This window comes from Notamacropus eugenii, chromosome 3, assembly GCF_028372415.1.
Source record: "Notamacropus eugenii isolate mMacEug1 chromosome 3, mMacEug1.pri_v2, whole genome shotgun sequence".
Lineage (NCBI taxonomy): Eukaryota > Metazoa > Chordata > Mammalia > Diprotodontia > Macropodidae > Notamacropus > Notamacropus eugenii.
In genome coordinates, this window is record NC_092874.1 from 93,542,601 (window position 1) to 93,569,553 (window position 26,953).

The following is a 26,953-nucleotide window of genomic DNA, read 5'->3' on the forward strand; positions in this document are numbered from 1 at the left end:
GGGACAGGGACGGACTTTGGTCTCCCCAGTTTTAATAATTGTTTATTAATATGAGAAAGATAATAATTTCTCTTTGGGGAGACATTCAAACTACTGTGTACACGTAAGCCGTATATGGGATCAGTTAGAGATGAGTGACAGAAAGCAGAAAGTTTTTTCTGGTTACTTGTATATGGAAGTTACGTCCTGTGAAATAATGGGACATAAAGTTACTTTAATCCTTGTTGATTGTATTGATATGAACAAACATAATTCTTCCAGTATAACTTGGGAGATTAGGATTAGGGAGAATTGGTTTCCTTTCTCAGTATATAATTATACATTAAATATGTCCAGTGATTATTTCCAAGGTATTATTTATTATTGCACAGTCCTTTGTAATTCCCTAACTTCCCAGTATTGCTGAAGCATATTGGGAATAGAGAAGTATATTATTATGTCTAGGCTGAGTTTTTAAAAAATCCTATTTTATTGGTGGTTTTTTGATTTTCATATCTCTGGTTTCTGAATATATTCTCCTTCCTTCTTCCACATCTAAGAAATTATTCCTTGAAAAAAATTTTTTTTGACAGAAGAAGAAAAAATAGTTCAACAAAACTAGCAAACACACTGGCCATATCTGACAGCATATGTAGTTGACAGTTTTGAGTTCACATCCGTGTTTCTCACCACTGCAATGAAGGTTCTTTACTTGACTGAGCTTAGTATAATTACCTCGTGTCCCTTTTCCATTGATTGCTTTTATATTTTATATTGTGGTTATCATATCTGCTGTTTTCTGGTTCCACTCTCTGTCAGCATACACGCACGCACGCGTGTGTGTGCATGCGCATGTCTTTTTGTAAAACAAATAGAAGTTTTCTCTCTTAGATTCTGGAGTGCACTTTAGCAGTGCAAATTGCAGCCTATCTGTATCTGCCCACCTTGAGCAATTTTGGCCTTTCATTATCTTAACCACCTTTCTAGAGGCAAGAATTTTTTCTCCTGTTGTACAGTTGAAGAAACTTAGGCTTGAAATTTATGGTTGAAAATTAAATATTAGAACCTGGATTCCATTCCAGATCTTTTCTCTCTAAACCATTGCTTTACACCCCAATTTTGCCAACTCTTAACAAAACCTTGACTGCAGTGATTGCTGCATCCATTCAGTCTTTTCTCTCTGCTGCTACCATAGTCCAGGCCCTAATTATCTTGTTAATGGTGTTAAAATCATGATTGTTAATAGTTGAAAATTCTTTGAGAGCTGGTATCTTTTGACTTCTTATTTATTGGGCAATGGCTTTTGGTTTTATCTGTTAATTATTTATGTCTTGTATAGCAAACCCTTATCAGAGAAATTTGATGAACAATTTTTTTTCCATTGCACCCTTTTCCTTCTTATTCCAGGTACATTAATGGTTTTTTTTTGCATGTAGAAGCTTTTCTCATCCATGTTTTCAGAGTTTTCACTTTTTCTTTTGTAATTTTTTCCTTGTCCAGTTTAGAATATATCTCTTACTCATAGCTATGAGAGGTGTATGATCTTTTTTGTAATATGATCGTGTATGCATTTAAAAGATGATAGAATATGGTGTAAAAGTGTTGATGCAATTTCTTCAGTGTTTCCCCATTTTCCTTGCATTTTTAATAGAATTATAATAAATATTTTTATGAATATTTATAAACACAAATACATTTTTATAAAATTTAATGTAGTTCTGTTCCAAGTAATTTGTTTCCCAAATTATTATTATACTAAATTACTGAGTCCTGTTGTTTTAGAATCTCCCTTGTCTAATCTAATTCCAAATTACTTTCCACAATGCTTGTAACATTTCACAGGTACAAGAATAATAGTATATTAGTGTGTTTTTTCATTACCTCTACAACATTGAATGTTTATCTTTTTATCTTTTTAACCAATACTAGATGTTTTTGATGAGTGCTTCTTTATAATGTAACTTAAGGTACGAAAGGGTTACTTGCTCTTCATTCTAACTTCTTTTCAATATTTCCCTTGACGTGTTCTAGATCTTTTATTTTTCTTAATGCATTTTTTTTGCTAATAAGTTCTTAGATATATTTGTTTGAAAATTTGATTGTTATAGAATCAAAAGTATAAATTAACTTTGGCAACATTATAGTTTAATTATATATGTCATATTGCATTTTATTAAATTGGCAGTACCCAGCAATGAACATTAAAAATTCCTCCAGCGATTTAATTTATTTCTTTAAGGAACATTTTGAATTTTAATCTGTACAAGTGTTTTGGCCATTTGAATCACATATAACATAACCCTTGATCTAAATTATTATTCCACTTGAATCCTTATTACAAGTGTACTGTTATTTTTAATTGTGTGCTGAATTTGTTTTAGTGATATTTTTAAAAGAATTATTTTTTTCCAGACCTCTAATTTTAATTGTTTGTCAAAGTTTTAAAAGGAGATTTCTCTTTTCCCTCACTTTCAGCGTTGTGCATTTTGTAAGCACCTTGGAGCCACTATCAAATGCTGTGAAGAAAAATGTACCCAGATGTACCATTACCCTTGTGCTGCTGGAGCAGGCACTTTTCAGGATATCAGTAATTTCTCCCTTCTTTGTCCAGAACACATTGACCAGGCTCCTGAAAGATGTAAGTATGTTATACATACACACACACGCACACACACACACACACATTGTGTGTGTGTATTTATGTGTGTATATATATATGTGTATATATATATGTGTGTGTGTATATATATATGTATATATATATACATATATATACACACACACATACATATTCATATATAGTGTGTACATATGCCTGCAAATTCATCATTGCGTTTACTTATGTAGGAAATACTTCAAATTGCCAACTCTAATTTTGCAGGTGGTATGAATTATGACTTAGTATTACCAGAACAATTTGTAACTGTATTGGCTTTTATTCTAGAAACAAATGTGGCATTAAGAGTTGTAGATTATTTTTTACTTGAAAAACATTAGGACTCCAGATATATTTACGCTGTATATATATTTTCAGAATAGTAACCACATATATTCTCAAAGGAATTAAGTGGAAGACTTATCTTTTGGTTGCAAATTGGAAGTAGAGCAAATTTCGGTTGTGTGCTCATTGAAGTAGTGAGAGATCATTTAGATTGTATGCTAAGATACAAAGTAGTTTCAACAGGTTTTTCAGCAGCTTATTTTTTGTTCAATAGTACCTTTAAAAGTAAAAATTTCTATTCTTGGCAATGATTCAGTTCTTATGTAAAGATCAAAATTACTGTCATAGTTACATTGTCATCATTTTCTAACTATTCTTTTTTCAATTTTGAGGTATTAACATTCTCTTATTTGTATCATTTCCAAGATTTATTATTCCATTCCCACTACAATCATAATTCCGACACATATGCTAACCTTTGTTTATATCATGTTTAGGATTACTAATCATTTGATTCCTTCTTTACAAAGCCTTTTAAATTCATTGGCTCTTAATGGTTTTATTGACCTACTTTGGAATTTTTGATTTCACCATCAGCATCTTTAAGTGATGCCTTTTCTATTACCATACCATTCTTATTTACCTGTTTTTATCATCATATCATCTATCATAAATAATAGTTTTAGATACTTTAATGTTACTTTTCCCAATCTAGACAAATTTAATGAAGAAGAAATAAGTTAACAATAGAGTATTTAAGAAAAATTATATATGATAGCGTTTCAGTCATTGGTGGATGACAATATTATGGAATATATTTTTTGGCTTTATGTGGCACCTTTTCCAAAATTGTCTATCATCTTGGTCTTAAATCTCTAACACGTTTTTAGAAAAGTAAAATTTTTAAGTATTTCACTTACTGACTAAAATCACAATAAAAAAATCAATAAATATTTAGAGAAGTTTCAGAGTGGTTCAAAAGGAATGTTCTAAAACCAAATAATTTTATTATACCAATATGATAACATACCAGTACTTACAGAACATTACCACTGCGGATCTTAGGGGAAAATGTATATGACCAATTATCATTAAAGATGAGGTAGAATTATTTAACTGAAAAAAAATTTACAAACAGTTCAAAAAATTCTAAAGCCAAAATTTGAAGTTCTGAAATCCAAAGAAGAGAGGCGAAATTCAAAACTAACCATAAAATTTCATCAAAAAATTAACCTTGCACTTCAAAAAGTAGGAGCTTGTTTTTTATAAAAAATTTATCTGTTAAATTTTTAGCTAAATGATTTTTACAAGAAGACACGAGAACTAATTGAAACTGCTCTAAAAATATAAACAACATTTTTAGTAGCTGCAGGCCAAAAATGAAGCCTTAAATGAAATCGTTACCTATTTAGCCCCAAAAGATTCGAAATAGGCTCAAGATAGTAGAAGGAACCTTACTTTACCCAGCACACTAGAGCTAGAAAATATACTGCTTGGAATTCTGATTTGGGAACCCAAGGAAAAATCACAATGATTGTAATTTTTTTTCCCATACAAGAAGCATTTCAGTTCTTAGAGACAGAAAGGGAGCTGAGACAGACAATCATAACAGTAAACATGTCAGAAAGTATCCCACATAGATCCCTGAACTAGCTGTTTATTCTGGAACTCGTGTCGTCTGGATGCTCTGTCACCTTTTCCCCAGTTTTAGGTTACAGGTTGTGGGTGAAAGAGGGATGATGATGAGCCAACATAGACCCTCATTGAGTACTGAGGAAGGGAGATGATCTGCAAATGTAGCTGGTGATAGGCTTTAGCTCAATATGTAAACCTGTAGTAGGATGGCCAGGGTAGGTTTCCTAGTTCAGTCCCCTTGAACCTCCAGAACATCCTAGTAGGTTGCCAGTGACTAAAGTCTGCTAGCCCATTATTGAAACAAAACCAGGAAGCATACAACATACTTGAATTTTGAACAGAAACTTGTAGAGATCAGATAAGGACTAGAAGGAAGATATCTCTATTCTTTTGAAAGTACTGAAAAGTTGGGGCAATTAGGTGGTGCAGTGGGTATGTTTTTTAAAAGAAACATGCTTAGAACCAAAGGATACACATAGAGTTAAAATTAATGACTGGAGCAGAATCTGTTGTCTCTATCTTGTTCAAAAGCAATATCAAAAATAGAGCTAATTAAAGAAAATAAACAAGTAAACTACATTTTCCTGAAAGGTACTAAAGTCACTTAATTCATTACTGAATAAATTTGCACCAAAAGGTATAGCATCTAAATTTCTATGGAATAAAGTTGTTACAAAGGGACATAAAATAATAAAACTGTAATAGTAGTAACCTTAGTTTACTACTTTCAGACCTAAATAAATCTAATCATTAAATAAAGAAAGAAATATGTTAAGTAGATGATGATTTTAGAAAAGTTTCCATTGTTCTGGAGAATTTTGGCTGTGCATGTATTTTTGAAAAAATATTCACTTTATATTAGAACATAGAAGACCTCAAAATGCATTAAAAATAGATATATTAGATACATCCTTTTCTGACCATGAAACAATAAAAATTGCATTCAATAATAGGCTTTTGAAGTATAGATTAAAAGCTAATTGGAAACCAAATAGCTTAATCCAAAAGAATGGATAGGTTCACTAAGAAATTGTAGAAATAATAGATAATTTCATTACAGATCATGACAGTAATAACTATAATTTTTTAATACTCTAACATTTATGGAATACAGTTAAAGCAGTAAAAGTAAAGCAGAAAATTTCTCTAAAATGTCTGTGGGATACACAACTAAAAAAACAACCTAGAAAATCAACAAGTTAATTTACCTAACCAATTAAACAACAAATATAAATCCTAAAGAGGAGATAATATAAAATCTTAAAGAGGAGATAAACTTCAAAGGAAAAACAAAATACCTGATTAAAAAAAACCATGAACTGGTTTTACTAGTAGCTCCCTCCCCCTATGTAAACTTTTAGCCAATTATATTTTTAAAAGCCCCACAAAATTACCAGTATCCAAATGAAGAATAAATAAAAGCCATTATTTGGACTTATTTTCCCAACTAAGGCCAATACTAAATGCCAGAAGTGTTTAAATATTATTGATGAATATTTACAAAACTATAAATTGCTCAGATTGCCATTTATAGGAAATAAGATATTTCAATTACTCTCTCTTGGTGGGATGGGTGGTGGTGGGAGGAATTGAACAAACTCCAAGTGAAAAATGAAACTCAGGACTACATGGATTTACAAGTCAATTTTGCTACAAATTTAAAGAATAATTAATTTCCGTAGTCTATATAACCTGTGGTGTGGTTGGTGGGGAGGAGAGGTAAAGGGAAAAGAGCCCTACAAAATCAATATCTCTCCTCTCCTGTTCCCTCCCCCCTCCCCCTTCCACTCCCCCCTTATCCTTTAGTGGAGTGGATTTGAAACGAGATAGAGAACTATAAGCTGATTTCTCTGCTTATATGTCAAGTATTAGGAGATGACAGCAACATATGAGAAAGATCATATACTGTGACAAGGTTAGGTTTGTATCAAGAATATAGGGACTGTTATATATAAAATAATCTGTAAGCTTAATTGACCAAAACACTAATAAATATGATGAATAATGTAATTATTTTAATATATGTAGAAAAATATCATAACACAGTATAGCACTTACTCCTTGTTAAAAAAAAATAACACAGCAGAAGATATAGAAGCAAATTTAAATTTCCTTAAAATATTAAGGATTATTTATCTAAAACCAAGAATCAGCATTATTTTTAATTGTGACAAGCTAGGATCCTTTCTGAGAAGACTAAAAGTTAAAACAGATGTCCAATATCACCATTACTATTTAATATTGTTCTTGAAATGATGCTATAGCAATGAAGAAAAGTAAATGAATAACAGTCATAGGAAAGGAAGAAACAAAAACTATTTTTTTAAGGAGATGATGTGGTGGTTTGCTCAGAGAATGTTAAAGAGTCAACTGAAAAACCACTTCTCCTACCCCTCTTCCCATTGCTCAAATGTGGGAATAAATTGTGTGTTATGTGAGTGTCTGAGAGAGAGAGTGTGAAATTTAAAAAAAATTGTTTCTTTGGGGGGAATTGGGAGAGAATTTGGCATTTGAAGATCCAAATAAACTTCCAAAATGGAAAAAATAAAACCATAGTAACAGAATTAGAAATAGGAATCTTATAAATATTCATAGGTGTATATCACATTTGAGTAATCCTGTGTCACTATGAGAAATACCATATTGTCATAAAGCCAACTTCCTTATTGTTATATTACAGCAAAAGAAGAAGCAAACTGTTCAGTGTGTGACAGTCCTGGAGACCTTGGAGATCAATTCTTTTGTACTACTTGTGGCCAGCATTACCATGGAATGTGCTTGGACATAGCAGTCACAGCGTTAAAAAGAGCTGGTTGGCAATGTCCTGACTGCAAAGTGTGCCAGAACTGCAAGTAAGTAGAAATTTTAACTAACTTACCATTGATTAGGTGCAAGAATTTCCTGTTGAATATGTTGAGAAGTCATGGAATGTCAAGGAGTTATTTTCCTCATTATAAGAAATTAAGCTTTATGGAAATGTGGATCACTAACAAAATGCCATTCTGCATGAGTAGATACATTTTTAAAGAGGAACATTTATCTTCAGTTTCATGGTTTGAAAAGTGATTGCAGTGCTTAAGGTCACATTGTAATAACATTTGAAACAAAATCAGTGTTACTTGTTCGGTTTGCTTTTCAGGCTAAGGGCTCTTCTTGACTTGGACATAATTTTCAATATGAGTAAACAGTAAAATTAGTGATAATTTTTGAGCAAGAATTTATTTTGTGATGATCCTAAATTATTACTTTAATAGAAAAAAAGTTAAAAGTTGATGTCAGAATTGGGGTAGAGAATCAATTGTGTTATTTTTCAAGAGAGTTAAGAGGAGGGGGGATATGGCTCACAGTAGGATTTATTCCGCAACTTAGTCTTAAAGAGCTATCCATTATACTGAGAGATTTAGTTACCTGCTCCAAGTCAGTATGTGTTAAAGGCAGAACTTGAACTAAGGACCACCTTTCTCTAAGGTTACTTATTTTTCTACTATGTCACATTTCCTTCTTATGCTACAAAACTTTTTATTTATGTTTTTAGGAAATCTGTTTCTAAATAGCATATAGTGAGAATATTTTACTATTTTTCCATGATTAGTTTCTCTTTCCCTAGCTGTTCCTGAAAATATCAGTTACTAAAGCACTCTTGAAGACAGTTTAACGAAACCATTCACCTGATAAATTACCAAGTACGCGAAAATTTTCCCTAGTTCTTTTTACTTGAGTAGTTGTAGGCTTACTGAATCTTATAAGAATGAATTTTGTTATTGTGAAATAGTATCCCTAAATCCTTAAAAAAAATTTTGATTTATATAATTTAAAATATTTATTGCTCTGAAAGTTTACTGATGACATGTTGTATATACAACATGACAGCTTTTTTTTCTGTTATGTGATTTCTAACAGATATATAAGAATTTAGACAGATATTTTTAAATGATTCTCTTGGATAACCTTGTTAGGTAATGACCTCTTCCCCCCCCCCCCCCCCCCCCTTTCCCTCTCCCCCCTCCCCATTTACAAAGGGCATTTCTCACAATGGTCCTTTGAAATATAGATTTCATTCAAGTTTAGTTATCTCTTCCTTTCTCTAGAAAAGTAGTGTGGTATAACATGTAGAGTACTTGACTTCAAATTAAGAAGACCTAAGCTTGAGTGCTGGTAGCATTCAAGCATAGCATAAGACCCTGGACAAATCCCTTTTATATCTAAGTCTTAGTTCAACCATTTATAAAATGCCTCTCTGTAAGGGTGCTAGTTTTAGAGTAGGTGCTTGATTTCATTGGAAGTTGGATACATTAATAAAATTACAGTTTGTACACAATCTCAACTTTTTTTGTGAGAATAACTGAGGACTGACAGCTGCACTTATATATAGATTGGGCCCCATCTTTGCTCCTTATTGTTGTATAGAGTTTCCTTTATCACTGAGAGGCTAAGTAGCTTGTCTAGGATCTTATAGCCAGTATTTTTTAGAGGCAAGACCATACTACACATTCTCAATGTTGGAATTAAATGAGTCCTTTACAAACTGTATCACTGCATTAGGGATTAGTAGGTACTCAGTTTGTTGAATTTAACCTGAAACACCTAGCAGCCTCATTAGAACGCATCGTATTAACTATACTATGTGACATCATGTGAGTAAGGGTGATTCTGTCTAGCTAATTTAATGTGGGTATCGATGGAGAACTTTTGATACATGAGCATAGAGAGAAGAAAGAAGTTAACTCTCCTCTTCATAGCCCTTCTTACATTCAAGCAGTGACACGGAGTATGGTGTGCCAAATGATCCCAAATCTTATTTTGTTCGCCTTTTTTTGATAGACCTTTTTGTTTTACCTTAAGTTTGTGTACTGATAAATCTAAGAATCCAGTTGGTTGGGTTCTCCTTAATTGTTATGTTCTTTTTTTTTTTTTTTTTTTTTTTTTTTAAAGCTTTAAACTGAGGAATATGATACTCATCAAGGAAAAGACAGTGTGTCCTTCTGTGTCTACAATGATAGTGACCTAGACAGTGACTTGGTAAATTTTCATATTTACCTTTCAGGGTCTAAACATGGAGATGATTTTAAGTGACCCATGCTAATTTTTATGTCTAATTTTCAGTGATACTTTGTTTTTTAAGGATCTGTTACTGGAGAAGCCAGAGTCAGTGAGGAAACATTTATTAAGCACTGTTTTGTGCCACTCACTGTGCTAAGTGTTGGGGATACAAAGAAAAGGCAAAGAATACTTGTTAGGACACTTACCGTCTGTAGTACTAACCTTTTTCTCTCTGGACAGAATTGTGTTCATCATTAGAATGGTCAGAGAGTATAGAACGTTATGCTGCAATCTGACTTCATTACTTTCAAATACCAGTTCAGTATGTGCTTTCATTGTTATTATTTAGTATATTTAGTATATATAGTATATAATGTAATGATAGTCATTTGTATTTCATATGAATGATATAATTTTCACTGTTTTACACTGCTTCTCTGCTTTTCTCATTGGTAATTGATTCAACAAGCCTTAACATCCTGATGTGGATAAGCATGTCTAATTGAGACATGGCTTAGTTCAGTCATATATCTCTAGACCTTGGAGAAACCTTTAATGTCATTTAGTTTAATCCCATCATTTTATAGGTTTTGAAGAAAATGAAGCCCAGAAATATTAAGTGATTGCACAAGGATTGTAGATGGTTGTACAAGCAGAATTTTAACCTAGTCCCTTGGATGCAATAATTATTTGTCTTTTAACTCTACCACACTATTTTTTTATAGCAAGTTTGAATATAAATCTATGTTTTCACTATATGGACTGACTTAACAATTCTGTTTTCCTTTAGCTGATGTTCAGTAATGTTTTTAGTTTTTGTCCCTTTATACTGGTATATCCTGGTTTAACTTTATATGCTTATGTTATCCAGTTGTGATCATCCCTGGGAAATAGACTCATTTTGGGCAAAATTCACAGAAGAATATTTCTTAGCAGAAAACCAGTTTAACAATTTATGATAATAAATATCTAGACCAATTGTGTCAAACTCAAAACAGAACTAGTACTCCATATGTAAGATTCCTTTATGGCTCAGTATTGCCTGACTTTAAAAAATGTAATAGTTATATTTTTTTAATATTTTTACTTATTTTGTCAGATATTTTGCACTTAAGATTTAATCCAATTTGAGCTCTGCTCAGGGGAGTTATGGGCCACATGTGGCCTGTGAGCTATGTTTCACATCTCTGATCTGGAGTAATATTGCTTTCAGCTTATTTCTGTCCTAGTATATTTGGGATAACAAATTATCAGAAAATTTCTTGGTTTCCTCCAGTGATAAAAATTTCCTGTTCTTAAGGAGTTTATTAGTGAAATAAAAGCGCCATTTTGTTGATCTCAAGATCCTATTATAGCATCTTTCTAGCAGCTGTGGTTCCTGTATCAAAATTTTTGTGTCCTTTAAATCTGTCCAAAAAATAATCCAGTTAAACTATTCTTTTTTTAAGTCATTTTCCTCTCCATATTATCTCTACTCCTCTACTTTTTTCCTCACCTACTCAACCCTGTGTCTTCTGTAAGGATGTTTGTATGTGAACTGAAATGAATGTCTAACTTGGACAAGTTTAGCCAGTGAATGTGCAGCAGATTTTTTAATATTTGCAGCATAAGGGTATTTATTCAGCTGCCTCTTAACGTTAAAGCCCTACTTGAGATGGGATTAAAAAACAATATTTATGACTCCTAACTTTATTCCTATCCCTTTAGTAATAAGCAAGGGGAAAAATTGGGCAGACTAGAAAGCGGTCCTGAAAGTCTACTGAAAATACCTAAATCTCTAACCTAAGGAAACCTTATAGACTTGTCTCAGCGCTTCATCCATGATCTCATGAATCTAGGCTTTGAAAAACTGGAGAGGAAAGATGCTTGGATTATGGGGCTGGCTTAGCTTAAGTTGTAATATTGAATCAGTAGATATCATATGTTTCTTTCTTTCTTGAGATAGTGTGGTACACCCTGAAATTAGGGAATTGTGAATTCAAATACTACCTCAGACACATTCTAGTTGTGTGACTCTTTGTAAGTCAACTTAAATCATCTGTGTCTCAATTTCCTCATCTGTTAAAATGAAGAAGGCCTTGAAAAGTTCTGTAAGGCTCTAAATCTGTAATTTTATTGAGCAGCTGTACAAGGAACCATATTAAGTACCTTTGGGCAACATATTGTTCTGTATACTAGTGATTCCAAGAGGCAAGAATAGTTACTGCCCTTAAAGAGAATTCTACTTGAAGATGAGATTGGAGGTAATATATAATATACATAGATTATTTATATAGGAGGGAATATTCATAGTAAAAGAGACTTTCATATTATCTTTGTATCTTCTGTCTAGTGCAATGTCCTACACATAGTAGGAGATAAAGGAGTTTTTTGAATTGGATTAGATGTAGATAGACTGGTCTAAGAAAATTTGATGTGGGAAACAATATTTTTTGGTATACGGAAGGTTTTACAAAAGTATTATGTGAGTTTCAATTTAGAAGAAACAAAACTCTGTTGAGGTTGGTCTTAGCCCTGCCCTTATATCTTTGTTTGCTCCTCACTTCATTGAGGAGTAAAGATTACATTCTTTGTGTCTCCAGTTTCAAATAGCAAGCTGATGAAAAAGTTATAAACAGAATAGTGGCAAATTACTAAGGGGAAAGTTGTGCTTTTGGCCTCCGTGCCTCAGAAAACTCATGGCCATAGGTATCTAATTTTAGAGAACTATATCCTCTCAGAGTTTTTGCAGTAGAAAAGTATCCAGTTCCAAGTATTTGTGCCTCAATCCCAGAATTCTTTGTTGTGTTTTCTGATTGCAGCCCTAAACATAGCCAGTGAGTTGCATAGTTTTGGGTTTGTTTGTTTCTACTGTAGTTTTACTTTGTTAGTGCCACTAGTTAGAGATTTGCCTCTATCCATCAGAAGTAGTGCAGATCTCAATTTTATACTGAGAGGCAACATGATGTAGTTTTATTACGTTGGAATCAAAAAGTTTTGAATTAATATTCCACCTAATCTATGAAAAGAAATTTAGCCATAGTAACATGTACTTTACATGGCTTTTGGATATATGGTATGTGGATGATTCTCCTATACTTTTGTTTGTAATTGATTTATTTGAACTTGAGTGTCCTATGTCATAGGTTCATGTATATTAAACCCATCTTGGTTACAGAGAGTGAGGCTACATGACTTGTCACAAAGTCACAAAGGCAGCAAGCTTTAGAAGTTGTATTGTGAGAGAGAGAGAGAGAGAGAGAGAGAGAGAGAGAGAGAGAGAGAGAGAGGAGAGAGAATGTGTCCAGTAAGCATAAAAATAATTCTGATGGTGGTGAGCAGACACTTATAGTTAGGGGATTAGGAAAGGTCTTATGAAGGAAATGGTATTTCCATTGAGCTTTGAGGAAAGGCAGGGTTTTAAACTTGCCGTGGTGAGGAAGTATTTTCTAGCTCCAGGAAATATTCTGTTTAAAGGCATGGAGCTAGGGACAGCATGCTGTGAGGGAGGAAAAACAATCTGGGCAGTTTGACTGAATTGTAGAAAAGCATGAGAGACAAGTAATATGTAATAGTTGTGGATCAGCAATGGTCAAGGTCTTTATTCTACAAATAGAGGAGTTTTTAATTTTATCTTGGAGACATTAGGAAGCCACTGGAATCTTTTGAACATGGTAGCAACATGTGGTCAGATCTGTTTTACAGGAATAGCATTGAGCAGATGCATGGAGGATTGTTTAGAGAGCATAGAAATAAGACATAGAAAACAATTATGAGGCTTTTTAAATAGTTCAAGTGACATGGAATAATGATCTCAAGTAGTGCAGTTTTATGGAAGACAGTGGGTTGGAAATGAGATGTGGAGATAGAATCAACTAACTAGATATAGGTAGAATGAAGAGCATGTGAAGAGTTAATGTTTTCAAGGTTGCAAATCTCAGTTGATGGAAGAATAGTGATGCCCTTCAGAAACACAAGTTAGAAGGAAGGGCTGCTTTGAGAGAAAAGGTAATAAATTTTTATTTTGAAAATGCTCCAAGAGGCATCTGGTGATACAGCATTTGGCTGGAAAGTTGAGGAACAAAACGAGGGATGAATGTGTAGATGATTTGGAGATCATATGATTACAGGTAATTGATCATGTAGTAGCTTATGATATCTCAATTTTTGGTCATAGAATTGGCTCATAATGAGATAGAGAGTCTAATTATCCCTGAGGTGAAATAGCAGACTAGATCATAGAAGTTGATGAAGTTTAGCACCTGGGTCTATGTTGTCAAACCCTGCAGAGAGATGAAGAAGAGTGAGAATTGAGAAATTGCCGTTGGATTTGGCAGTTAGGAGACCACTGGTAACTTTGAAGAGAGTAGATTGGGTGGAGTGATAAAATTGGAAACTAGATTTTAAGGAGTTAAAAAGACCACCATGGGAGAGGAAGTGGAGGCAGCTTTTTAAAAACTCCTCAAGGAATTTTTTGGCAAAGGTAAGAAGAGACTTAAAATGGTAGTTTCGAGTAATGGAGAAGATAAAGGATTTATAGACAATAGAGAAGGCCTAGTAATAGAAACAAGATAGAAGAGAGCAGAGTGGACAAATGAGGCAGTCTTTTGGAGGACATAGGAAGGCATTGTGTAAGCAGGGCTTTCCTTTGGCAGGGATTTGGGCTGTCTCCTTATGTGGCACAAGGATGAGTTAGAAGGTAGTGACAGAAGATGTCTGAGTGATAGGAGATGAAGAGAATAGAGTTGGAGATTGAAGGTATATGACCAGAGGGAAGGTCATACCTTAACTCTTTTTTGCATCTGGGAAGGTAGTCTCTTTGATTTTCTTGTATCTGAGAGTCAACATGATAGGATAGAAGTTTTGAGTTGTTGGGTTTGTCCTTTGTTCTTAAAGAGGACCATGACATTCAAGATGATGACATGACTTGCAGTTGACTTTGATTTGAGTGAGGGAGGGCTATGCAAGTTCACCAACCTCACTTTCTTCTCCTGAGCCATCTGGGTCCAATGGCCTTATATTCATCAAGATGACTGGAGATGGCCCAGGATGCAGTGTGAGACCCTAGCCCTTTCAGGCTGAGGTCTTAATCACATTCTCACTTTGAGTGAGATATGTGTATTCATCCTTCTTTGCCAAGGAAGAGCATACCATCAGAGAAATGATGACATGACTTGTACTTGACTTTGTTTTGAGTGAGAGGGCTGTGCAGGTCACCAGCCTCACATCTCCTCCAGAGCCATCTGAATCCAGTGACCGGATATTCATCAGGATGACTGGAGATGACCCAGGATGAGGCAATTGGGGTTAAGTGACTTGCCCAAGGTCACATAGCAATTGAGTGTCAAGTGTCTGAGGTGAGATTTTGAACTCAGGTCCTCTTGACTCCTGCACTGGTCCTCTATCCACTGCACCACCTAACTACCCCTAGTGAGATATACCCATTCAATGAATAGGCATGTTTAAGTAATTACTCCAGGGCTGGCCCCTTTAATCCAGAAAACAAAACAAAGCTAACAAAAAAAAGAAAAAACCTGGGAGGGGAAGACCCTCAGGGTTCCTGGGTAAAAGAGAAACAATTACTATTTAGTAATTTCAATCACTCTGTGCTAGGTGGGTGGGCGCTTGTCCAGTGTATGAGCTCCTGAGTGAATTTGGTTTAAGCCAGTAAACCCAGAGGAAAAAAGGTATCTTTTGGGTATGGAGGTTACCTTCCCCTGGGTAGAACACCAGAGGAGAAAGAGGAGGAGGAGAGGAGCCGCTACTCACTCACAGATTGTGTTTGTCCTTCCTTCTGAAAAAGGGAATGGATAAGAACAAACGATTAACCAGACGCAGGCAAGGTAGTCTGCAGCAAAGATGTCACTAATTCCCTGAGATTGTAACCAGCCATAATCAGAAATTACCAGGAAATAGCCTTTCAGCTGTTTGTGATGGGGCTGATCCTCATTTCCCACCCCCCAAGAGTATGGTTAAGGTCTGAGGAGGAACAACCTGACTTGTGCCTTCCTACCCACAACACCTTAAAAATAAGTAAAACACATTTACTTATATAGTTATCCATTAATGTATTAAAGTATATTGGAAAGGTTTTCTTTACTGCTCTGTTGAATTCTTTTCTACTTAATTGATAGCTAACATTCTTTGAAGTGAGGACAGACCTTTTCTTTCAGTATTGAAAGATAAGATTTAAAATGATAAGGATAGAAAAATTAATATATTAATAGGAATAAATTTTATTCAAAGCAGACTTATCCTTTGTATAAATACTAGGCCCTTTCCTGATTTTATTGAATGGGTGAGGAGAACAATCAGGAAGACAGTGATGCAATTTAGCTAAATATTTATTATAACCCGATTTATATATGTACTGTACTTAGCCCTGGGACTATGAAGAAAATAAACTACAGTCCTTATTGTCAAGAAAGGTCCATCTCCCAGAGTTATGACTTGTACAGTAAAAGCATAGGTAATTATTTTTTTGGGGGGAGAGGAAAGATTAACTTTTCTGATAACAGAAAGACAGAAGCCAAGTATTAAGGAACAGAGAGAATATATAAAATGTATTGTTCCTCAGAACAGCAAGTAGTTTCTTTTGGTTAGAATTTAGAGAATATTAAGAGAAATAAAGTTCAGTGTCCCTGGAAAGGGAAGGTAAAATCTCATTGTTAATGACTTTAAATTTCATTCACATTTGTATTTTATCATTGTGGTTAGGGGAAGCCATTGAAGATTTTTTTGAGCCATGGAGTGAGAGTTCTGATATATGTGTTTTAGTACAATTATATAGGCATTTGTATAGAAGATATATTTGAAGGACTGAAACCTATGACAATTATCAGGTGAAAATTATAGAAGTGATGAATTTCTGAAATCAGGTGGTTAGAGATGTGGGTATAGATGTATGACATGGAATAGAGGAAGACAATGCTTCTGAGGGGGATGGAGCGCAACAGGTTCTTTCCCAATGGCTTTACTCATTTTTCTTCATTACTGCAGAAATAGAAGCTAGAAACAAAAGTAATGCATATCCTGTATGAGATGAATTATTAATTTAGAAACAGGAATACATCTTAACAGAAAATATATTCTTTTCTTATTACTTTATTACTTTACTAAAAACTTCTAATGTTGTTTTGTATCATTAGTGCTAACTTATTTTTATAGGCACTCTGGAGAAGATAGCAAGATGCTGGTATGTGATACATGCGACAAAGGGTATCACACTTTTTGTCTTCAACCTGTTATGGATTCAGTACCAACAAATGGCTGGAAATGCAAAGTAGGTTATGTTTTTTATTTAAATAAATTTTTGTTGGTCTCTTCTATCTTGAAGACAAAAAAAGTTCATTTGTGAATTAAATTTGAAATAAAAAAACCTGTATTCTAACCAAATCTTAAAATTCCTATTGCTCCCAAAAATTAAAGTTTGAATTTTCTAATATGTAAAGTCCATATTTTAGATAACACCATATAAATCATACCTTTCTGCTTATAAATTTACCCCTGATTCTCCTTTTGAATGTTTTACCTATTAGTCCTTTTTAGCCCTCTTTTTCTTCTGTAATATTTGATTAAAATTCCTTTGATTTTAGATCTTTCCTGGATATTCAACAGCTTAGTTTCTCTATTTGTTTCATTTTCTAATGGTCTCCTCCTTTCCTGAACTGGCTTTTTTTAATACTTTCTACCAACATTCTTTAGTAGAAATTTTCATTCTGAACTCTGCAGTCTAGGAGTTTCCTCAGTATGGGACAGGGTTTCTTTCCTATCTTATGTATAAAAAAAAAAAACAGATTTATTTTGCAAGTTTTTTGTACACTTATGTAATTTTTAAAGATAGAATGTATTTTTTGGTATTTATCAACAAAATGCTGAAAATAGATACTAAAAAATAGTCAGTAATGCTAAAGCTTTTGACATTTTCCACTGACATCAAATACGCACAAAAAATCCGAGCAAATAATTTTTTCAGGTGTCAATGACAGTGTGTACTGTTACTGAATTTTCAAAGTAGAATACTAACGTGTAAAACAGTTTGTAGTCTGTGATTGAATTAAACACTTTTTTGGAAAGAATATCAGAATTTTAGGACTGTTTGGATCCTTACAGTTCAGATTCAGAGTTTCTTTATTTTTCCATGGAGGAAATTGAAGGATAGAGATATTAATTGACTTGCCTATGGTCACAGGAAAAGTCATTAGCAATGCCAAGATTAGAAAATCAGTTTCTTGAGTCAACTTGAATTTTACTCAAATCCATTCACTAAACATATATTCCTTGACTTAATAAGGTACTGGGGGAGAGTAGGAAAAAAGATAAGCTGCTAAGTTCTTATTCTCAATAAGTTTACAGTCTAGTAGAGGAGAATCTAACTTTTCTGTGAAGTATCTGAGATGTATAAGAGACTTATGAGTTCTTTTAGGGCCCAACTCTTTTCACATCTAGCGTGACCCAGTTTGTTTATTTTTAAGGATCAGATCTATTCATGGGCTGACCCTTGACTTTTTTTTTTTTTGGTGTGGAAGAGAAGAAGAACTAAAATAGACTTATGGGACTTGGGTTTTAGAAATGTAAAGGAGATTAACAATTTACAATTCTATTTCTTGAAGGTGATGTTTTTTGTGTTGGTAGCAGGTCATTCCAATGTCTACCTCTGTCGTTGCTTAAATACTGAGAAAAATGGTGATGGTGGATAGTTAATACGTGTAGATATGTATGAGCATCTGCTGTGTGTATGAATATCTTCTATGAACAAATGATTATTCAGATTGTGCTATCAACCACCCTCTTAGAATTTTCTCAGTGGTCTCTTAGTGATATGAAACTCCACACTGGGGGGAAGAAAACCTTTTTTTGTTTTTTTGACTAACTCATTTTATAATTACTGGAGAATGCTAAAGTATCTTTTGACACTGCTTAAAAAAGCTGTAACTGTGCTTCAAAGAACAAAACATTTACATTTTGACTTTTTTTGGATGCCATTCTTATGATGGTGATGATTGTCACATAACTCGAAATGCTAAACCTTTCGTTAAGTGTAGTGTAGCTATCTTTGTGGCTTTAAAAATGTTGTAAATATTGCTATGTACAGCGTGATGACTTTATGGTGATTATTCATCATAGAAATTGATTTCTTCAGAGAGTAAGAGTTAGTCCTATACTTGAGGAAGTGGAAATCTTTTTATTTTATCTTCATTATTAGTAAAAAGTGAAACTTAATCTCTTGCTTAGAGAACACAGCTTAAGTAGTTGTGATTTTTCATTTTAAATTTATAATTGTGTAATCAAGTTATTTTTTCTAGTAGTATTTATTGTTTAAATTAACTACAAATACTAAATGAAACTTTTTTCCACTTGTAAACATTTCTTTCAATTTATAATGGTTGAAGTAAAGTCCTACCCTGTTGCCCATAAATATAACATTTTTCATTTCAATATATATATCTGCATTTTTGTTTACTTTATGATCTTTAGAATTGTAGAATATGTGCAGAATGTGGCACTCGAACCAGCTCTCAATGGCACCACAATTGCCTAGTATGTGACAGTTGTTATCAACCTCAAGATAATCTGGCCTGCCCTTTCTGTGGAAAGTGCTACCAACCAGATTTGCAGAAAGACATGTTGCACTGTCACATGTGTAAAAGGTAAGAGATAATTTATTGTTTGAAATGAGTCAGACATAATGATTTTTGAGGATGTCCATCTCTACCCTCCTTTATCCATTGTGTCCCCAGATCCTTCTGTAAAGGAAGAATGATACTGTCAGAGTTAGAGACCCACAATCTTTTTATGTCTGATAATTGCCAGGCTTAAGTAACATGAGTGCTACTGGCAGCTTCTAAAGAAAGGAAAATTATATAAAAGGAGAAGAAGAAGAATATGAACTAGAAAAGAAGAAAAAGGAAATAAAAGGAATTGAGGCAAATTGAGAAAAGAAGATGAATAGAATAGCATAATGTCATCAGCAATGACACTTTTCAATCAAAGATAAATGATGCTTTTTTTTGATTTCTATTCCCTCAGCATGTCCCTTTTTGGTTGAAATATTCATGCTATTGCTTTCCTCATTTTTACTTGGTGCTCTTCTTGCATTTATGTGTTGAATTTTTACTAGACTTTTAATTTGCATAATTTTACTGAAATATTTTTAATGTTAATTACTCCAGATGGATACACATAGAATGTGACAAAGCAGGAGATACTGAATTAGATTCACAGTTAAAAGAAGAGTATGTGTGCATGGATTGTAAACATTTAGGAGATATAGATCCGGTACAACCTTGTGAAGAAATGGATACTTCTGAACCAGTTCCCCAGCCTGGTACAGGTAAAACTTGACTGTTTTTCTTCATATGAAACCAATTCATAATGGCATCTTTTAGGAAAATCAATAGATAAATTTCAGTAGTACACAGTGTGACTTTCTTCCTGTGATGTTGTGAACAAAGAAAGATGAAAGTTATCTACCTTGAAGTTTTTGTTCTATTTAATCTAATTTTAGATAACATAAGTCATTATTTTTAACGTCTTTGAGCAGCAATACTGCCCTTCTAATTCTTTAATAGGACTCATGTATTGATAGTTCATTTAAGTTCTTTGTTGGTGAGTCTATAGATAAATTCATTTATGTTGGTGATTCTCTCCATCTAGGGGTTAAAATCTTGTTTAACCTCTGCCCAATTCATATTTTTCATTATCAAGAACTAATTATGAAAGAAGTAGTTTGAGAGAAAAAGTATTTTGAAACTAGTCTTTCAAAATGATTAATAATATTGCATAATTTTTGTTAAATTTTGCATTTTGTGTTATTGGGTAGACATTGTTAATGACTATGGCACAGCATATCTCAACAGGGCATTTATAACGTGAATTTCAGATCAGAAAATCAGTTGATATCCTTGTTTATCTCAAGTTGAAATATTTATTAAAAGAATTAGCAAAAAGAGTGCTTATGAAGGTTGTTGAAGATTATGTGCCCACATCTTTTACAGAGTATGATTATAGGTAAATTCTAGTTAGAATTTCATAAAACTTTTCAATTGTAGTTACATTTTACAGCTTTGTAACTCCAGGGCAAAGGTGGGCAATAAGGGAGGACAGCTGAAAAAAAATGTGATAAAAAAACTGCTCCAGTAGTTAGATGTCATGAAAACTTGTAGAATATACTATAAGCCCCATGCCTATAAATCATGAATGTTTTAAGAAGAGAGTGGGGAGCCTTGGTGAATATTTCAAATAATGTCATTTGAAAATGAAATTGTTTGTGTTTGAATTTTTTTTTTTTAAATCTAGTTGGTGCTGTAGTCGTTTATAGATCATCAACTTATTAGAGTTGTTATTAGAACAAAACTACCAAGGTAAAAGAAAAAATAATGAGGAGATGCAGTGCATAATTCAGGCCTTTCAAACTGATCTGTGTAAACAGGCTATTCACACTATTTTGTGCTTTATTGCAGTCTCCAAAGACTTGAAATGAAGGTGACTCACTGAGCAAATAGAGGCACATATTAGAAACAAACTTGCTGCCTCACATTAAAAATAATTAATTGTAAGGAAGTATTTTGTCAGGAATATCATCAAATAAATGTGCTGGTAAACTCGATGGATTAGTCACATGCAGAGAGTAAAAGATAACCGCTGGATTGTCTGAATTTTGCTCTGGTGTCTATGCCTGCTCCAGTTCCCAGCATATTGAAAAGACCCTTAACAGTGGCTTTTTGACAGGACATGGAGAAGAATCACTAGAAATGAGTAGGCATGGATAGATTGTATTTTGAGTCTGCAGATTAATTTGAGGTGTCTTCAAAAAGTGGGAAATAAATAAAAATGAATAAAAGCAGAAATCATATGTATCTTGAATCTTCAACAAGTAACCCCTCAACTCCCAGCCCTTTTGGGGCCCTTGAAGTGTTAGGACCTAACATCTTTTTGTTAAGTGGATACGTTCAGTGAACTTGGGATTCAGAGGGCAGCACTTGAGGACCAAGAGACCTACATGTTCTTCCCCCCTCCCCCCCCACCTTAGGCCGTCTTGAAATTGGCAACAAACAAATGAATGGATAGGCTTCCACCTTTGGAGGTGGTAGCAACTGAGTAAGGGGCTACCATCATTTTTTAGGCTGAGTTTTGGTTGACCTTTGTGACTGGTAGGTGAGGCTCTGGGACAAGTTATTGGGTGAAACTGCTATTCTAGATCTGGCTGGCCTAATTTGGTATGAGAGTCCAGAGTTTTTTGTTATGTTCTTGTCCTGGTTTTCTTCTCATTATTTTGAACACACCTCACCATTCTTGGGTATCCCTTCTTATTTTGGGTGTCCCCCATGTCCTTTTTGTAGTCTGCTTTCTATTTTTTTCCACAACTTTCCTTGGTGATGACATCAGGTTACCTTGATTAATTATTGTTCTATGTAGATTAGTCCTAGATTTAGATATATAGTCTCAGTTGTTTTCCTGATCTTCAGACCTACATTACCATTTGTCACACATCTTCAACAGAATATACTGTAGACACCTCAAATTGAGATCCAAAGTGAAATGCATTATCTTTCTCTCTAAAACCAGCTCTTCTTTTTGTTTTAGGAGAGGGAGTCTATCTTTCTAGTCATCCAGATTTCATAGCCTTCAAGGCATCCTTGACTATTTCCTTGCCGCACCTAGGGGGTACATTAGGTAGTGTGCTGGGCCTGGAATCAAGAAGACTTCAGTTCAGATTTAGCCCCAGATACTTAGTAGCTAGCTGCATGTCTGTGGACAAGTTGCTTAACCTTAGTTTGTCTCAGTTTATTCAAGTATAAGATAATATATACAATATATATTTTGTAAAATAATATGTATATATATAATATATATAGCCTATAACACATACTCATGATATAGTTTATGAAATAAGCTATAGTTTATTTATTATTCATGACTACTGTATTTTTTTATTTACATAGAGCCATTCAAGTATTCTTTTGTTCACAACCCTTTTGTTTATAGCTTAATTAATTTTTTATAGTAAATCATCTGTTAAAATTTTTCTTTCGATCATATTATATTCAGGTGTATCAATTACTTAATCCTTTTTTCAAACCAGTGTTATTACTGATTAACTCAGCAAAATATATTTAGAAAGGGAAGCCCTTTATTTTGTGCCCTAGTTTATATGCATAGAATTTCTAGAATAGAAAACTAAATGCATACATCATTTTAACATTGAACACAGTATCATTGGTAGAATCCACTCATTGAATAGTCATATAGTCAGTAGGTTTGTTTTTTAAAGAGAACTTCATGAGATTGTTAGTTATATTTGAAGGAAAATGGGTCATCTCTTGTTTATTTTTATCTACATAACATCATAAAACATAGACTGTTAAAGTTTAAAGGAACCATAGAAATAATCTAGCTGTGATTAGAAGCAATATTAGAACTCATGCAATAATTTTAAATTCTAATACTCCTATGTGGCTTACAGTTTACAAAATATTTTTTATACATTATCTGATTTGATCTTAATCTTTAAGGTAGTGCTTACTGGCATTATTTTACTGCCGAGTACAGAAAACAGTTTCAGAGAGATTATGAATAATGTGGCACGTCATTGAACTAGGAAGTACCTGAAGAAATTTGAACCTATGTTTTCAGTCAAAGTACAGTATTCTATCATGGCATGTGTTATACTCAGAAAAGCATTATCTAAAAATCCTCACTAGATACTTAGAAGTTTAGGTGCCTTGTCACCTTTGGTAACTCCAACCCTTTACTCCCTGAAGCAATTTATTCTAAATTTGCATATCAGTGCTAGTAAGTTTTCATTATATCACTTTCAACCTGTGTTCCCCTTCTCCCTGTCTCCCCCAGTTTGCTTGTTTCTTCCTTTCTGAACAAGTCAAGCAGGTTTAATCCCTTTTCTGCGTTTTGGCTGTTGAGGGATTTAAATCTTGCTGTTATGTCTTACTTCTTGAGCTGCTTCTTGTATTCCACAGCCCCCTTCCCTGTTCTAGTTGACTTATATTTCTCCACATGTACTCCAGTTCATAAATGTCTGTATTATAATATTTTCATTCTGGTTATCACAATACTCTAAATATATTCTAACTGGATTTTTCCATTGCTCTGGATATTTAAGAGGACATTACATTTTATGACAGCCCTATCCAAAGTTGCCTCCTATTCTAGACAATATTAAAAACAATATTAAAACAATATTATCCTATCTAAACCTTTTTGTTTAATTCTTCACTTTTGTGAAACATTCTTATTTTCGAGAAAAACAGAAGCAAAATAAAAGTTTTTGGAGATCCTTTCATCCATCATCTGTGTTCCATCCGCTCCATGTAGCCATTCTGTATCATCTTTGTTATTCCTCGCATCAGTTCATTTATAAGCAACGACAACAATATTTAGCAAGCTTTTTTAATAGCTTAAATTCATTTTATAAGTTAGGATATAGATTTAATCATTATGAAAAATGATAATCATTATTTACAAAGCTTTTTTAATAGGATTTAGCATGGTATCCTATTTGATGGTGCTTTTTCTCCCAAATATTACTTTGGAAAAATATTCAGTGAATTTTTGAGAAAATAAATTGATGTGTGTGATTTATTTTGGAACCATATTGGGAATTTCATCAGAGGAACTCCCTGGGGCAGAAACTTTGCTCGTCAGTGTAGGTAACAGCTTTTCTGAAAGTCATTGTTTTAGAAATTTGCCTGGTGTAGTGAAAGGGAGTGAAATAGTAATTAAATAATAGCTAATCTTTAATGTTACAAGGTTGGTAAAGTTCTTTACAGATACTGTCTTATTTTGATTATCCTGTGCATCCATGAGGTGGGGGTTTCTATTTATCCTATTGGTAAATAGGAAAGGGAGGGAAGTCAGGCAAATAGGTTAAATGATTTTCCCAGGATCACATAGCCTGTGTCTATAACTAGATTTGAACTCATCATATTCTTGACTCCAGATTTAGTGCTCTATCTGTTGCATCACCTAGCTAAACTTCCTGTGCTTTCTAATCAACACACAACTTGTCAGTGTGAGAGGCAGGATTTGAACTGATGTCTTCCTTCCTACAAGGATGACTTTGCAAATTTGCTATCCTTCCTGTCATAGGTACACATAGACTAAGGAAATATAGTGCAGTTGAGACATTTGAAATAGTTTTTTGTAAAGATTGACTTTAGGAGAAGGTAAATATGTTATTTGAATGAAATGAGGTGGTTTTAAAAGCATTTAGGCAGGTTATTCTAAGAACATTGAGAGAGCCTTTCATATTATTCTTAGGGGAAGCATATTGTTACATGTTGTGCACTTAAATGCCTTCTCAAAGACCTATCCTTAACTATATCCCAACTATGATTCTTTCCTTTTGAGGGTATTTTAATACACATTAACTTTGGTTTCCACTTTTTCTCCTCTATTTTAGGATTTCCAGTAAATAGTTGTTGCCATTATGGTGATGACACTAAAGTGATTAGTTTGATATAATCATAGAAATTTGTTTCTGATTCAGTTTTACTCTTAAAAATGATTTATTTTCAGTTTCTTTTCATAATTCTTATTTCATTTTTATACAGTAGTTCAACAATGCTAATGCTAATCTGATCCTAATAAATGGTTTTTGATAAAGAAAGCTTAGTAACTAATTGAAAGAAAATACAACTCTGAGAGAAGAAATTTTGCAAAGGACCTATAAAGCATACAGAGCAGCATTAAGTACTTTGATTGAAAATGAGAAAAATGATATAACTAATATAAAAGAAATAGTAACCATAAATAAGGAAAATTACTAGCAGTTTATTATTTGCCAGCAAGACTGAATTACCAGGAGTAGATGAGTTACTATATAAAATAACTTGATTAATAGAATAGCAGGTAGAATATTTAACTACTAGAATTTTTGTAATTTGGAACTTGAAGTCACCGTAGGTATGTCATCTGACTTTCCTAGTACAAGGATAGTTAATTTGGTAAATAGTGTTACCAGTAGAGGGAAATTCAGCTCTAGAATTCTTACTTTAAGATAATTCCGTGCTTTTCAGCATCTTCTTGTCTGTTTTTTATCAACTCTTAATTTTTCTTTGTTGAAGGAAATGATGTAGCTTTATATTCCAACCTGTCATAGTTTTGCATCTGCTCCTACTCAAGAAGAAAAAAATTCACTTAGTCCATTTTACTCTGTCAACCTTTCAGTGGCCATTATGTTGCTTCTGTCATTTCTATTGAGTAGCTTTACTTTCTTATAGCTTATGGCATTTCCTTTTAAAAATTTTAATATTTTGCTTTTCCCCATTTACATGTAAAAACAATTTTTACCAATTTTTTTTCAGATTTAGACTTCCATGTCTCCCAATTGAGAAGGCAAGCAATTTGACAAAACACTTTTCCATAGAAGTCATGCTGTGAAAGAAAACAGGCCAAACCATACCACCTACTCCTTCTCAAATACAGAAAGTGAAGAAAATGTTTTTTTAGTCTACATTCAGGCTGCACCAGTTTTTTCTCTGGAAATAACACTTTTTATTGCAAGTCCTTCATAATTGTCTTAGATAAGTTGAAAATAGCTAAGTTATTCACAGTATATCATCATGCAATATTACAGTTATTGTGTAGAAGTTTCTCCTGGTTTGCCTCATTATAGTTTGTATCAGTTCATATAAGTCTTTCCAGGTTTTTCTGAGGATATCCTGCTTGTCATTTCTTTATTTTTTTATTCCAAGTTTATTTATTTGTTTTCAGTTTTCAACAATCACTTCCATAAGTTTTAAATTTTCTCTTCCTCTCTCCCCAAGACCCCATGCTATCTTTTACATGGGTTCTGCACATATATTCTTATTAAACACATTCTCATATTAGTCATGTTTTATAGAAGAATTAAAAGAATGGGAGAAAGCATGAGTAAAACTAAACAAAAGCGAAGCATAACGAAAAAGAGAATAGTTTATTTCATTCTGTATTCTGACTCCATAGTTCTTTTTCTGGATGTGGATGGCATTTTGCATCATGAGTCCTTTGGAAATGTTTTAGGTCCTTGGATTGTTGTGAAGGGCTGTCTTATCAAAAACAGTTTTCACATTCTGTGGCTGTTATGGTATATAATGTTCTTCTGGTTCTGCTGCATTTCCTTCCCCTCCCCTCCCCTCTTTCTCTCTCTATTCGTTCATGTATTTATTTTTAGTTTTCCACATTCATTTCCCCAATATTTTGAGTTCCAAATTTTCTCCCTGTCTCTCCCCTCCCCCACTCCAAAATACCGTGCATTCTGATTACCCCTTCTCCCAATCTGTCCTCCCTGCTGTCATACCCCTCCCTTCCCTTATCCCCTTCTTCTCTCTCTTCTTGTAGGGCAAGATAGATTTCTATACCTCATTATCTGCATTTCTTATT

General features: G+C 33.5%; 1 protein-coding gene across 9 annotated transcripts in view; it reads left to right on the top strand.

Moving 5' to 3' along the window:
- The window catches only part of KMT2C (lysine methyltransferase 2C), a 285,522-nt gene that overhangs the window by 118,899 nt on the left and 139,670 nt on the right, over positions 1–26,953 (top strand). For all 9 annotated transcript variants that reach the window (XM_072652159.1, XM_072652155.1, XM_072652152.1 and 6 more), the window contains exons 7-11: positions 2,455–2,617; positions 7,236–7,407; positions 16,742–16,856; positions 19,052–19,224; positions 19,747–19,907. In XM_072652159.1, coding sequence (XP_072508260.1) covers positions 2,455–2,617; positions 7,236–7,407; positions 16,742–16,856; positions 19,052–19,224; positions 19,747–19,907 — 784 coding nt within the window. The remainder of the gene's footprint in view (positions 1–2,454; positions 2,618–7,235; positions 7,408–16,741; positions 16,857–19,051; positions 19,225–19,746; positions 19,908–26,953) is intronic.